The sequence below is a fragment of the Monodelphis domestica genome, chromosome 8 (assembly GCF_027887165.1).
Source record: "Monodelphis domestica isolate mMonDom1 chromosome 8, mMonDom1.pri, whole genome shotgun sequence".
Classification (NCBI taxonomy): Eukaryota; Metazoa; Chordata; class Mammalia; order Didelphimorphia; family Didelphidae; genus Monodelphis; species Monodelphis domestica.
In genome coordinates this window covers 61,244,434-61,259,681 of record NC_077234.1, presented here as the reverse complement: position 1 = coordinate 61,259,681, position 15,248 = coordinate 61,244,434, and the positions used below count along the sequence as shown (strand labels likewise).

General features: G+C 37.3%; 1 protein-coding gene across 1 annotated transcript in view; it reads right to left on the bottom strand.

Moving 5' to 3' along the window:
• Positions 1–15,248, bottom strand: part of COL4A4 (collagen type IV alpha 4 chain) — a 149,144-nt gene that overhangs the window by 59,986 nt on the left and 73,910 nt on the right. The window contains exons 23-26 of the mRNA XM_056808487.1: positions 11,124–11,196; positions 8,718–8,824; positions 3,550–3,733; positions 2,010–2,078 (exon numbers count right to left, since the gene is read on the bottom strand). Coding sequence (XP_056664465.1) covers positions 2,010–2,078; positions 3,550–3,733; positions 8,718–8,824; positions 11,124–11,196 — 433 coding nt within the window. The remainder of the gene's footprint in view (positions 1–2,009; positions 2,079–3,549; positions 3,734–8,717; positions 8,825–11,123; positions 11,197–15,248) is intronic.

The window sequence follows — 15,248 nt, the reverse complement described above, 5'->3', positions numbered from 1 at the left end:
CTAAATAAGAGTGTTTTATATAGTATGTAAAAGCTATATATACTTAAAAATTATTTTATATATGATATATACCATATTAATGTTTATATCTCATAATTTTAATTTCTAGAGATTAAATGGTTTGTCTAATCTTCTATCAGTCAGACTAGAAGAGAGGTGTTAAACTAAAGTGATTGGAAATTTTTAAACTATAACTCTTACTTTATGTCTTAGGAACAACTCTAAGACAGAAGGGCAAGAGCTAGACAAATGGAGTTAAGTGTCTTGTCCAGGATCACACAGCTAGGAACTATCCAAGGTCAGTTTTAAACTCAGGGCTTCCAAACTTCAGGTCTAGTCTGTTATTTATTATACTATCTGCCTGCCCCCAATTGGAAAATGTTTAACTGAATAACTCAGAATCTAATACAGCATAGATGATGGTGATTTGTAGTTTTCTAAGTCAAAACCAAGCCCACAGGGATCCTTGTCTCTTTGGCACCACTAGACTAGAGATATGCATGTTTTCCCAGTGAATGATGTTTTGGGAAGCCATTTAACAAAGGACCCAGATTCAGTGCCTTTTTTATACATCTCACTATATGAAACCTTTCATCATATCTTCCTATGCATGGTCTTAAGCTTAAATGAAATGCACTTTCCCTTCTAGAGTGTTTCTTTTATGAGAGGAGGAAAGAGAGTTGGTTGCTAATGTTTTATTGTTTGGGAAAACATTTATGAAGGGAAAATCTGTTTGGGAAACCAATGATGAACTTCCATACTGGATCAGAACAAAGAGTTAAATCTCCAAAGCCCCAGCTGGCAGGGATTGTATTTTGTGCCTGTTGTGATTAACGATGGGCAACTATCTCCCCCAAAAGTGGATTGTAAATTCTGGCTTATGCTTTGAGTAGAGGTTGGGTCAAGTATGAACAACGAGAATGACAAATCAATTGCTGTTCATTTAATTCGGGGATAAGCTCCCACAAAGGTGGTTGTTTTTGTTTTCATTTCATCATAATCGAAGTGCCCCAGCTCCATGTTTACATGACAGCTCAGCAATCAGTTGGAAAATGAAAAATTTGGGCAGTCATTCGAGAAATTGTGTTGTCCACAGGACACTAAACAACTGGCATGACCAGTCTTTTTCATAGCATAGACTGAACTGGCTATTTGGTGTAGAACCACCCAGGTAACAGCCTAAAAATCAAAGAGAAGGACAAAATGGTGCCCAGCTTCCCACTTCTTTCCAGTCCTTGCCCATCAGTCTATGATGAGGAAGGTCAAATTCAAGGGTTACATTAGCATCCACAGAGAAGAACCTTGAGATATCTGATTAATTTTATAAACAAACAAAAAATAAACAGGAGATAAATGTGTGTATATGTATATATATATACATACATATATATTATGTAGGCTTCGCAGTCATATATTCATGGTTTCAACTACCAACTTTATGCAGGTAACTAAAATCTCTATTTCTAGGCTCTTTTATCAGAAAGAAAACTTTGCCACCATACCAGCTAGGGGGGTACAGTGATTATAATATTGGATTTGGAATCTGGAAGATCTATGTCCCTAAATCTTGCCCCCTCACTTTCCCAAGGTCTCTTACCCAGGGTCACCCAGTTGGGAAGTGTCTGAAGCTAGATTTGAACCCAGGTCCCCCCAACTCTACATCTGGCTCTCAATCCACTGAGCCACCCAGCTTCTCCCTCATCATTTTCTGATGCCAGACAATCAAAACAATCAACTAATCCCTGAATTATATAGCTTTTACCCATTTTACAGGTTTTATACAAAATTTAATAATTGCATCTCTGGAGCTAGTATAATCTGGCTTAAGCTGACCCCCTCTCTGAAGACTACAAAAATTAATTCCCTGTTGCCATCCCAGGGACTCCTGATTTCAGACATAGCCTGAATAAATTGTTTGGATGTCTTCTATGAAGCTCAAAATGGACCATTCATGTTACTTATTTTATGGCTGGAAGATGGGTTGGTTGCTTCTGCGTAGATGTTCTTACCTGGAGCCCCTGGGACACCTGGAGCTCCAGGGCTCCCTGGATAGGGGGAAGGACATGGATAGGTGTCACCTGAAAGGGAAGAAAACAGATGCCTTCAAATATGGGGTGTTTTAAAAAAACCCAAGTTGCTATGTTATTGAAATATTAAAGCTGATGTCACTGAATTGCTAAAGTTCTTTCATGTATAGCCAGACTGCATGGGAAGCCGAGGGGAAAAATAATTCCAGATTTGAAAGGAAACTTCAACTTGCTTAAGTGGTTTTGGGGCAGAGTCTTTGACACTGAGTTTGAGAAGATATTGGCTTCAATCTTGGGGTTTTTTTTTAATGATCAAAACATTTACAGACACACCAGGGAAGGGTCAGAAATGTTTTATGACAAGCAGCATGAAATATTTCTCTCCCTTCTCTGGTGCCTATAAATATTCTTTTAAAGAATACATGTGTTTGTAATAACAGATATTTAATATGCCATCGTCAGAAGCTTTGATAAGATGGAGTATATGCTGGAAGGGGTTCTGGTCATCCAGAGACTTGACTTCTCATACCACCAGTCCTGGCACTTGTTGACTATGGGACTTGGGTCATATTTTTCTCTCCATGCAAAAAGAGATTAAACTAGAGATCTCTAAGAGATCATCTTTGAGATTCACAGGATCAGTGATTCCAAATTACCCTTAGAGGTTAATTAGTCCAGCCCCCTCATATTACAGATAAGGAAACTGAGCTTGGGAGAAGCCAAGTGATTTGTTCAACTCATGGAGATAGTAAGGAGCATGATTCCAAATCCAGGTCTCTCTTCAACCATATTGGTAGAAGGGGAAGCTAGGTGGCAAGTCACTTTACCCCAATTGCCTCACCCTTACTGCTCTTCTGCCTTGGAACCAATACACAGTATTGATTCTAAGATGGAAGATAAAGGTTAAAAAAATACATGTAATAAAATGAAAAACAATAATATCTTTAGAAAAGTCCTCTTTCTACCCCTTAACCTGATGTCTCTAATATTTTGATCTCAAGGTCTGAGGTCACTTCAGCACTTTTTTTTTGAATGTACACAAATATTGAGGCAAAGATTCAAATAGCCTTGTTTATCTGTCATTAGAAGGTCTCAAAATGACTAAAAGATGATAGTCAGGTAAGTTTCAGATGAAATGCTGGGGTGTTTGTGATTAGAAAATCCACGAGTATCTCAAAGGATCATAAAGAAGACAGAATAACATTATGAAATCTCAGATCCTCTTTAGTTTTAAAATATTAAAGTTGTCTAGATACCAAGGAATGAGAAAACTATTTGGGTCTATCAAACAGAGACAACAACAAAGGCAAGTTGGCTTTTTCAAGGTTTTTCTATTAACTGGTTGTGATTTCTTGTTTTTATTATTGATTATAATTCTGCCATGACATTCTTTGAATGGTTTGGATAGAACTTTAATCCTAAAACTCTGTCTGCCTCTACCCCTGGAATGGCTTAATTCTTTGGGGAATAAGGTCACTTATCAGCTTTCTATTTTTTTCCAAATGTAAATATTTATATTTACCTGTCTGGCCCTTGGAACCTGCTGCTCCCCTCACACCAGGGTGTCCAGGGTTCCCTGGTTCACCTCTTACCCCTTGTGGGCCAGGAAATCCCAGTCCTGGAGGCCCCCTTGGTCCCATCTTCCCAGGAGATCCTTGTGCTCCAGGAGAACCTTGAGCACCTGGAATCGCTCCACCACGATTGCCCTGGAAATATTTCCATTATCAGTAAGTTCAATCTCTTTTTTGGTAATGTCCCAATTAGTTCAAAAGCACTTATTACATAAATTTGCATCTTGTGTTAATCAGAAAAACTTTCTGCACAACTGTATCCAAGTCCAATATTCAAATTCTGGCTGCATGAAAGACTGAACTTGTCTTTAAACTCATCAGTTTAATCACATCTGGAATAGCAGAGAGGATAGTTCAGTTGACAACTGGTTTTCATCAGTTCATTTTGAAATAAGTTAAAGTTGAATAATGAGTGCCAGAGGACTTTGTTTATTATTGGTTTGTAACATAATATTGTAATATTCAATATATAATCATTTTTATTTAGTTTTATTACTGAAACTATAATCTTACATATTTATAATACTTTATGATTTTGAGATCATGTTCCCATCAATTATCTCAGCTGATTCCAGTGACATCAGGACAGACATTGGTATTACTATTTTACAGTTCTGGAAACTGAAGGTTCTCCTCATACTCATTAAATTGGCAAAGATGATAAGAAATGTACATAGACAATGGACGGTTGGTGGGGTTGTGGGAAGGCAGGCACGCAAATACGATATTTGTGAAGTTGTAAATTGTTCCACCCATTCTGGAAATCAAATTAGAATTAGGAAAAGTTATTAAATTATTCATATCCAGCTACTGACCATATATATACCCTCAAAGAGATCATTACTCTATGGAATTCACGTAAATTTCAAAGCATATATTCAAACTTCTTTGTCTGGCCACAATTAGAAAGCTTCTAAATGACTTTCTAGATGTTAGGTAAGTTTAAGATGAAATACTAGAATGTTTGTGATGAGACATCCAGGAGTATCTTAAAAGATTGTACAGAAGAGAGAATAACATCCTAGAATCTTGGAAAATTCTACATATGACAAAATATTCATAGTGGTCATGAATACTAAAAAGAAAATGGTGCCCACTGACTGGAAGGAGGATATGAACAAATTATAGTAGCATATTAATATAATGGAAAATGATGGTGTCATATGAAATTGTGAATGTAGGAATTCAGCAAAACAAAGAAAGATTTAGCTGAAGTCATAGAGATTAAAGAAAACATAACAGAACTATATTAATGATTGTAATAATACAATTATTTCTTAAGAACAATATAATGAACAATCTCAGTACTAGAAAAGAGATAAAGAAACCCCCCTTCCTCCTCTCAGTAGAAAAGTTGGTGCTATAGATATTAAATATGGTATATGCTATTAAATATGGTATGGTAAAAGACCCATTACCTATTATCTCGACTTGCTTGCCCCTGGACTTTGATGACTCAGGAAGAGAGAGTGAGGCTGACAACTTTGTGCAAGTCTGCCTCATTTAAGTCCAATTTATGCTCAAGTCAAAAAACTGATCCCTGATTCCATTTTGATTCTCCATGAGTATGAAGGAAAACAACCAACCATGATATATGCTATTATGTCCACTTACTGTGCAGTTGGTTTTCCTTTCTAAGGGTACAGTGTCAGTAGGGGAGAGGAGATTGTTAAAGGATTTATTTAATAATTTAAAAGGTTTTTAAAAAGAAATAGTAAGAATAAAATCTTTTTTTTTCCTTCAGTCATGACTATCTTTCTATTGCCTGTAGGATAAAATACAAACGACTTATCTGGACACTTAAAACCCTTCACGATCTAGCTCCATTTTACCTTTTATAATGGGTCCCATTTCTAGTCTTCCTAAATTTGCCAGCCTCTATATGCAATAACCTCTGTATAAATTGTTCTTTAAAATCCTTTTATGTAGATCTAAAGACTCAAAAGACTATATATGTGGTCACACTTGAAATCAATCAGTAAGCATTTATTAAGCTCCCATTGTGTGTAAGGCATCACTGGGGACACAAAGAAAGGCAAAGACAACTCCTTCCTTGAAGAGTTCTCCATCCAGTTGGGAAGACGACAAGCAAACAAATGTGTGCAAAGAAGCTAATGGTGGGATAAATAGCAAAAAATTAATAGAAGGAAGGCATTACAATCAAGAGGGATTGGGAAAGGCTTCCTGGAGAAGAAGGGATTTTAGTTGGGACTTGAAAGAAGCCAAAAACATCAGGAGGCAGAGATGAGGAGGGAAAACTAAGTCATAAGATAGTGTGGTTCACCAGATTCTCACAATTAACCACTCACTGTCCTAATCCCTCACTTCCCTCAATAGTGTATTACTGGACAGGCATTCAGGGATTATTCAGCAACAACTCTGCTATTGACTTTCCCCTGGAAGATATTTCAGAAGCAACTGTAGAAGAAAAAAAAAAGAAAAGCTCTTCTATTTTATAATCATCCTTTTTTTTTTTCCCTAGAGGCAAGCTAATTGGTGGAATTGATAGGACTTGGAGCCAGGAAGTTCATATTCAGCCTCAGACATTTCCTAGGTGTGAGAAACTGGGTAAATCACTTAACTTCTATTTACCTCAGTTTCTCCACTGTAAAATTGGATAAAGCACCCACGTTCCAGAATTGTTATGGAGATCAAATGAGATAATATTTATAAAGTGCCTAGTACAATGTCTGGCTTAAAAATATTTCCTTTTTTCCTAAGAGTAGCAGCATGAAGCAATGTGGCTGACATTTATCCCCATGTCCTGTCTGCTCCATTAAGTCATTAAAACATTTGGGGAAATGAGAAATTATTCCAAACCTTTTCTCTTTCATTTATCAAACTCTTAGCTACCTTCTTCTATTTAAATTGGGTGTTCTTAACAGAGGTTCTGTGAACTTGATTTTTAATAATATTTAGACAACTGAATCTGAATATAACTGGTTTCTTTTGCAATACAATGTATTTTATTTTATGCATTGGAAAACACAATTCTGAGAAGGGATCCATTCATAGGCTTCAACAGGCTGTCCATGGGGTCCAGGACACAAAAATGGCTAAGAAAAAGACACTTAAGACAATTGCTTAGAGAAAAAAAAAAATTACCTAGTAGGAAAGACCCTGATCCTCACCTAGATGGGAGATTGCTGCATTTTCTAAAAAGCCAAAGGTTGCTTCTCATCTTTGAGTACAAGACAACAGCACATGTTAGTAAACAGAAATGTATATTCATATCATTCTAACTTGGTGTAACTCAATAATGATGCTGCCTTTCTCTAAAAGTAAAATGCCATGGTTAGGAAATCATTTTCCCCTTTTCTTCTACTGAGCAACACAAAGGCAAACTCCCTCCCACCAAAAAGACCATTTCTGATAGGAAGAACTTATGTAAAATTGAGAATTTTCATACTTGCTCTGTTTTTTAATTAAGGAAAGCTATTTTTGTCTTTTCTATTAAACAAGCCTCTACCAAAGTACCAAAAAAAAAATCTTTCTACTAATTGTTAAAATTATGGATTCCTTGTTAAGTTGTCAGTAAACACTTGCATGTAATACTTCCAATATGGTCTAATTTTTATTTGTATGAATTTACTTAGGAAATCATTTGTATTAGAGCAGACAAACATGCATATTTATGTATGCTCTGCCCCTGTTAAAATGCCCCCAAGAGTATTTGGTTCATCATTAGCCATGTATTCCTATGACTTTGGAGGATCTCTATCTATATCTTGTGTAAGATAACTGGGCAGTTAACTGTGCTCCAAAATATCCTTCCAGAAAATTTGGTGTCAGATACATACATTCCATGATCAGGCTATCTCATTTTTCTGATGTGCCACAAGCTCATCCAGTTAGAAAGCATTCGCTACTAAATGGTGGAGGAACTAGTCTAATCACTCTTACCTCTAGACCTCTAATAAAACTTTCTAGGCTTCTTTTGCATTACTCCTTTTCATATTTCCTATATTGAGTCAAACTGGCTTCCTTGCTGTTCCCAGAACTCAGCATTCCATCTCCTTTCTCCAGGCATTGGAAAGAACTCTCCACAATGCTTGGTGTCCATTCTCCCCTCACTTCTTCTGCCTCTTGGAATCCTTAACTTCCTACAAGGTGCAGTTGAGACACCAAGTCTTAAGTGAAATCTTTCTTTATCCTCCTAGTTCATGTTCACTCTCACATTATTTGTTGTGTTTACTTTTTTGCCTTACATATTGCCTCTCCAAGTAAAATGTAAACTCTTTGAGGTATAAGGATAAAGTGTGTCCATTCTCAACTCTACAGAGGGAAGAAATTGTTTTATGTTTTTGTCTTGCTATTATCCCCAGTGCTGATAAAGAAAACAATATAAAATGTTTGTAGAACTGATTTTTTTAAAGAATCTTAATTTTCCTTCTGAGAAACAATACTATGTATTGGTTCCAAGGCTGGTGGTAGCTAACTAGTGAGGGTAACTTTGCCCAGGGTCCCAGGCTAGGAAGTGCCTGAGGCCAGTTTTGAACCCAAGATCTTCTGTCTCTAGGTCTGGCTCCCAATCCACTGAGTCATCTATCTGCCCTCTGAACTGAATTTTTTAATTGAAATTTTCTGTCCTCAAACACAGAAATTCCAACCAATTTGAATATTATCTCCCCACATTCTTTGCCTATTTCTCACTTAAACCAAAGATGTGCCTTTGTAAGCTACTTGACGAGTGTTTGGGATCCTGTTTATGTCTATGGAAAACACTGGCTGTAACTTCCAGTGATTGAACCCATGACCTTGGCCTCATTTACGTCATTTGCCAACCAAATGGACTAAACAGCCACAAAATACAGTCAAAGAGAGCTTTGTGGATGAAAGGGCCAATGTGGGTAATGAATACAAGGGCAATTTTGCTGTGAGAGTGGGCAGAAGACCGTTATAAATGAACTACCAGCCATGGTTTCAAACCATCTCTCCTATAGTGATTTATTTGGAAATTATACATCCTTATATAATGATGAATTGAAAAATTGTTCTCATGGGTTTGTAATATGTGAATTTGCTATTTATTTACTCTTCAGGAAACTACGAAGAGGAAAGTTCATTTATGACCATGTAAGCTAAGAAAAGAAAATAATGGAGGAAGAATTTCACATACTGGAAGACCGGGGCTGCCTCTTTCTCCAGGAAGTCCATTCTGACCAGGAATCCCTTCCTGCCCTGGATATCCAGGAGGCCCATCATAACCCTTCTCTCCTTTTCTTCCTGAGAAAAGAAACAAAAGACACTCCAACCTTTAAATTAGTAGTGGGTAAAATAAATGATAACAGAAAAGGACTAGCAACAAAAGAAAATACCTATGTTATAAATTTTTTTTTCTGATTTAAATTCTACATTCTCTTCCATCAAAATGAACCTTCATTAAAGTTTGAGATTACAAAATGGAAGAATATTTGGATTTTGGAAACCTCCACCAGTACTCACATGCTAGTAAGTAAATAATTAGTGTTAATTATCTATGCACCATAAGACAGCTGTGGAATTCTGGAATAAGCACTCATTTTGGAAAGCCCCAGACTGAAGTCCTCATTTTTGGTACTTAATAACTCTATGACTCTGGGTAAGTTACAGACTCTCTGAAAGGAAGGTTCCTCACTTGTAAAACAGGGATAGAAATATTTCTGTTATCTTACATGAGATTAAATGAGATATTGTGAATGCTACATAAGGATATTATTATTAGTTTTTCTTCTTTCTCTGTGCTCTAATATTAACTGATGGATCCAGATTTGAGCAAGGTTGAGCTGGTTTGTCTCTACTCTCTTCTAACTTGACTTCTCTTCCACCAGCTGATGTTGCCTTCTCTTCCCTCTTCATAGATTACTTTATTGCCCCCAAGTACCCTGTGTCTTTTGCTCTTTGGTTATAGGGACCATAGCCCTATACTATAGTGACCCATTCACCTAGACTTGCCCTCCTCAAGTATGTTTCAAAACTAAACTCCACTCTTCTTCCCTCTTCTCCAGTCAAATTTATTCCATTATTTCAGAGCCTTGCACTTAGCTGTCCCTTTTAGAAAACAAAGTCGTGAACACATTCACTGCATGGATATCTGCTCTTTAACAGAGGATACCTAAAAACATGGTGGTTTAACCCAAAGAAATTGATTTCTAGTGGCAAACATTCAGACCCTTTAGTAGAGATGTGAAACTGGTACATAGGAATGATAAAGGCATATATGAGCAGATACAGGCAACTCTCTGACATAAATAAAGAAATTATTTGATCTGAGTGCTATATTCGATGCAGTCTATCCCCATATTTCAAAGGAGGTGTCTTAGAATGCATCAAGGGCTCGCAGTAGAAGGAAGGCACAAGTAAAAGGTCAACATCTAACCAATTTAGAAAAAAGTATTAAGGATCCAAAAAGGATGAGGAGAGTGAAAAAGAAGAGGGAGCTATCACAGAAAAGGAAAATCAGTTGAAGGAAAGGAGAGGGATGCCTAGGAGGGGAAAAACGATCTTGCTGGAAAGATAGAAGAATAATGGATAACCCAGGAGCAAGGAAGCAGGGAGCAGGATTATTCAGGTCCACTCTAAATAAACATCTATACCCATTCTAAGCTCCAAGGGAACATGAAACCCCAGAAGAAGTAGAAAGAGACCCCCCCACAACAAGCTGGTTACCAATAAACCAAGAGAAACTTGATTCTCCCAAAGGCACACAAATCCTCTCCAAACTCTGGCATCAATGAGTGGGTAAGACTTTATTTCTGATATTGAGGGCACAGTAAAAAGAATGCTGAGACTTGGGGGTCACATAATCTGGTTTGAATCTCCCTCAGACTCTTGCCAGCTATTGATCATGGGTGAGATACTTATCCTCTTAGAAACTCCTTTTTATCGTCTGTAAAATCAACATGGATGTGTGTGCCTGTGGATACTTCACGAGGTTTTAATGACCAAATGAGATCTGTAGGGTGCTTTAAAAACTGCTATATAAATGTGAGATTATTGTTACATATACATGATATTCTGGATCATCTTTCTTGTTATAATATAGAAATTATCCCTATCTCCTGACCCCAGTGTTAGAATAGATTCCTATCATACTTAATGAATGCCAGGTATAGAAAAAGAATCTTTCAATCGATTCTCAGTTCAGCAAAATGAGGACTCAAATGCTGGACAAATATTTATTTTGGCTGGTAAAAGAGCTGAGTTATGAGGACTCACCATATACCCAAAGACTTTAAGGAAGTTAGTATGTAATTTTAAGATCTTGACTATCCTAATTACTATGAAGTTATTTATACTTACAAAGGAACCATAGGAAATGAAGAAGAGAGAGATGCTTTGATAGTTTTTCCTTGCAGCACCTACCATGAAAGTCTTTGTGGTCCATAAGCATGTACTGGAGACCCCCCTCAGTGCATGGCACTGTGCTAAGGTTCACTTATCCATGAATGGGATGAAGGTGCAGTTGAATCACATCAAACTAGAAGGGTGGTTGATTCATGCATTATTTTCAAAGTGATAGAATTTTTTTAAAAATTGGATTTACCTTTGATTCTTGCTATAACCATATCACCCTTTTCTCCTTTAGGACCAGGTAGCCCCGAGGTACCAGGTATTCCCTTTTGAAAAAAAGAAAAAGTGAGTTTATAGATAAAGGGCAAACAATGGCTCCCACTGATGCCTCAGACAGAGTTAACCCCCAGTCAAGAAATCAACAAACATTTATTCAGGGTTTACTAGTAAGTGCCAGTATTAAGCACTGAAAATTTTTTTAAAAAGAAAAGAAAAGTCTCTGCCCTCAAGGAGCTTTCATTCTATTAGGGGTGATAATATATAAGTAAATGGGTTTGGAGGGAAAGAAATTAATTCCATCTTGAATGTATAGGATTTGATATGCCTATGGGATGTCATGTTGGAAATATCCAATAGGATGTTGGTGATGTAGGAATAGAAAGAGACTAGGATATGGAAGTAATCTACATAGAAATGAAAATTGAAACCCATGGAAGCCAATAAAATAACCGATAAAGTGAATGTAGGGAGATGACAGCACACAATCTTCTGGTATACCTACAGTTAGGGGATGGAAGTTGGGTGATAAATCAGCAAAGACTAAAGGATCAGTTACTCAAGAAGGAAAAGAACCAAGAGAGAACAGAGTCATGAAAACTGAAGAGAGTAAATTGGAGAAAAGACACTTCCATTGCATCAATTGCTATAAGAAAGTCAAAAAAGGATGAGGAAGTGAGAAAAGGTCATTGGATTTGGCAACTAAAAGATCATCAGTAACTTTGAAAAGAATAGCTTCTTTTAAGGGAAGATGTGAGACACCAGACTGCAAGGGATTGAGAAATAAATAAGAGGTGAAAAATTGGAAGCAAAGAATATAGATACCTTTTTCAAGGAGTTTGACTGAGAAAAGGAAGAGAAATATAGAAAGATACTCTGAAGGGTGGTGGGGTAGAGTGAAAAATTGCAAAAGATGAGAGATATGTGTGCCTGCTATTAGGCAGCAAGAAAGGAACCAGTAGATAAGGAAAGATTACTTGGTTGGGGGGGGGGGGGTAGAGAGAAATCTGTTAAAAGAAATAGGATGAGATAAGACCTGGGCTGCAAGTATAAAAGTTGTCAAAGACTGAAGTAAAAAAAGAAGAGAATGGGTAATTATATCTTGGGGTTTCAAGATGTAGGGTAGGGGAAAGAAGTACAGAGTAGGGCACTTGTTTTCTCTGTAAAGTAGGAGGCTCTGCTCAAAGGATGGTGTAGGGAGGTCTGAAAAGAGAGGAAATTTGAGAACAGTCACTGAGGACAATTTGACAGGAAGTCAATCAAAGAAAGAATAAAAAGATTTCCTTATTTTAACCCACTTGAGATTAGATAACATGAATTCGTGATGGACCCAGTCAGCATTGTTGCATAACTTCCCAGCACCAATGGAAAGCATGTGAAGGATAGTGGGAGAGGCAGATGAAGGGATAACCCTGGATTGGAGTTAGGCAATGTGTGTCAATAGGACAAAAAAGTTAAGGCAGAGAGAACAGCACAATACTAGAGTGGTTAACAACCACCTAACAGGGTGAGGAACAGGACAGGAGGAAAGTGAAGCCAGGGAGGAGGTGAGAGAACTTTGGAAGAACATAGGATGGAAAGACCACAGACCATAGTGAAGAGGAACTAGTTTAGGAAGTTTAGGAATAATAAGGCATAGAGAGAAATGGAATGATATGAGGTTAGCGTCAGAATTCTGTTTCTTGATAATGGAACTCCCCCTAGAGGTTTAGTAGGGTGACAACAAAACCAATCGAATCCATCCACTTTTCTAGAGATTCATTTTCTAGCAACTTCTACCACTCTAATTTTCTCCGTTAGAGATTTCATCTGCTCCCATGTTCAGTGATCACCTCTGTGCAGATCACTCTCAAAATCTACACAACTGGTTTATCCCCCAAGCTCTTGTATTAGATCTCCTGTTGCCTCCACAGTCCAAATCACCTCAAACTCAGTATGTCCAAAACAGTTGAAATCTTACTCCTAAATCTTGCCATCATCCCAATCATCTTTTCAGGACTTTTAAAAATGTAATTTTCCTTCATGTCTGCTGGGTTAAAATTAAAATAGACTGATGGCTGTTCCCATATCTTAAACTATCTCCTCTATCTGTGAATCTACAGAGGCTGTTCCCCCACACCTAAGGTGTATATCCTTTTTATCTCTTCCTGTTAAAATCATTCTCTTCCTTCAAGGCCCATCATAGAAATCACCGCCTCTGCAAGCCCTAGATTTTCTCCAAAGGAAAGCATTCTCTCTTTTCTAAATTTCCTAGTGTACTTCATCTGGATAAAATAGGCAACCAATTGGCAAGTCCTTATTAAGCAATATACCATAGGCAAGGCTCAGATAAAAAAGTCAGTAAACACAGAATAAGTGTCTACAAGAAGAAAAGAAGCAAGTAAGCAAGGAAGGAAAGAAGAGAGGGAGGGAGGAAGAAAGGAAGGGAGTAGGGAGAAAAGGAGGGAGAAAAAGAAGGATGGAAGGAAGAAAAGAAGCAAGCAAGGAAAGAAAAGAGAGGGAGGGAAGAAGAAAGGAAGGGAGTGAAGGAGAAAAGAAAGAAGGATGGAAGGAAGAAAAGGAGAGAGGGAGGGAGGAAGGAAAGAAGAGAAGGAGGGAGGAAGAAAGGAAGGGAGTGAGGGAGAAAAGTAGGGAGAAAAAAGGAAGGAAGCAAGGAAGGAAAGAAGGAAGGAAGAAAGGAAGGAAGGAAGGAAGAAGGAAGGAAGGAAGAAAGGAAGGAAGGAAGAAAGGAAAGAAGGAAGAAAGAAAGGAAGGAAAGAGCTTTCTGTAAGTAGTCACTGACTATAACAAAAAGTGACAGCTGACAGTCTGTCAGTGAAAGCAAAGAAAAAGAAAAACTATAAAAGGCATGCAAACATGCTGACTACAGAGTAGCCTGGGGCAAACAGTTCCATATCCCCTGGGGATGGCATCTTATAAGCATAATAACAGATGTTTATAATGATGAACCCAAGTTATAAAAAAAAAAAGGTTAAACAACTATGTATCTTCAGTGTCAGAAGACAAGAAAGTGTATATTACACTTTGGAACATCCACTATCCTTATCCCTTAGACTTCTCCTCATCAGCCATATGTACATCCCTTACATGTTCTTCCCCCTCCCTTCCAGTTTCTGATAGGGCTGGATCTGTGATTTAATTTGTATAGAGAACTTGTAGGTGAGGAAACTCCTTCTACCAACTGCTCCTGCCTATAAGTTATAGTCTTAGAGGGTTGCCTGGAGCACTGAGAGATAACTGACTTGCCCAGATCCACCCAGTCAGTATGTGCCCAAGGTTAGACTTGATCTGAGGTCTTCTTGGAATCAGTCAGTTCTCTATTCACTATGCCAGGCAATCTCTCCAATTTGGGGGCCCAAATTGACTCTCATTGCTCCTACAAGGTATATATGAATCTACCCCTCTAACTCATCATAACTCTAATTTTTCAAACCAAAATATCCCTCCATGACTACTCCTTTATATGTGTTGTTCCCTTGCATAAAAATGTATGTTCTTTGATGGAAAAGATCATTGTATTCATATCCCTAGTTCTTAGAACAGTGTTTGGCAAATAGCAAATGCTATATAAATGGGTTTTCATTCATTTATTGATTCAAAAATCACTTAAAAGGAAAATAGTTTAATGCTTTGGTTATATGGAATATTCACCTACAACACTCCATTTCCTAATATGACTAGAGAAATATGGTGGTGTTATGTTGGCTAAGTCATAAGCAGTAGTTGTTTTGCCAAGATCTTATTTCTCTAGCTTTCAGGATACAATATAGAGTTTAAAAGAAGAATAACAAATAATAATAGTCTTCTTGTGATGGAAAGACTGCTTTAATATAGAATAACAGTCTCCACCTTAATTTCTCCATTTGTTAAATAAGCAGGTGAGTTAGAGGATCTTTTAGAATCTGTAAAACATTGATATTCTAATTGTCCTGGTCAAAAGTCTGAAATTCCTTCTTCCATACAAATGAAAGACCATTTGGAACTATACAGGTATTTTTTTTGTCTTTTTTTTTATTGTCTAGCAGACAAGTCAAGAGGTCGACAAGTAAAAGGGTGTTGGTGTCTTAAAAGAATGCATTTAATTCCAGAATAGCATTATGAA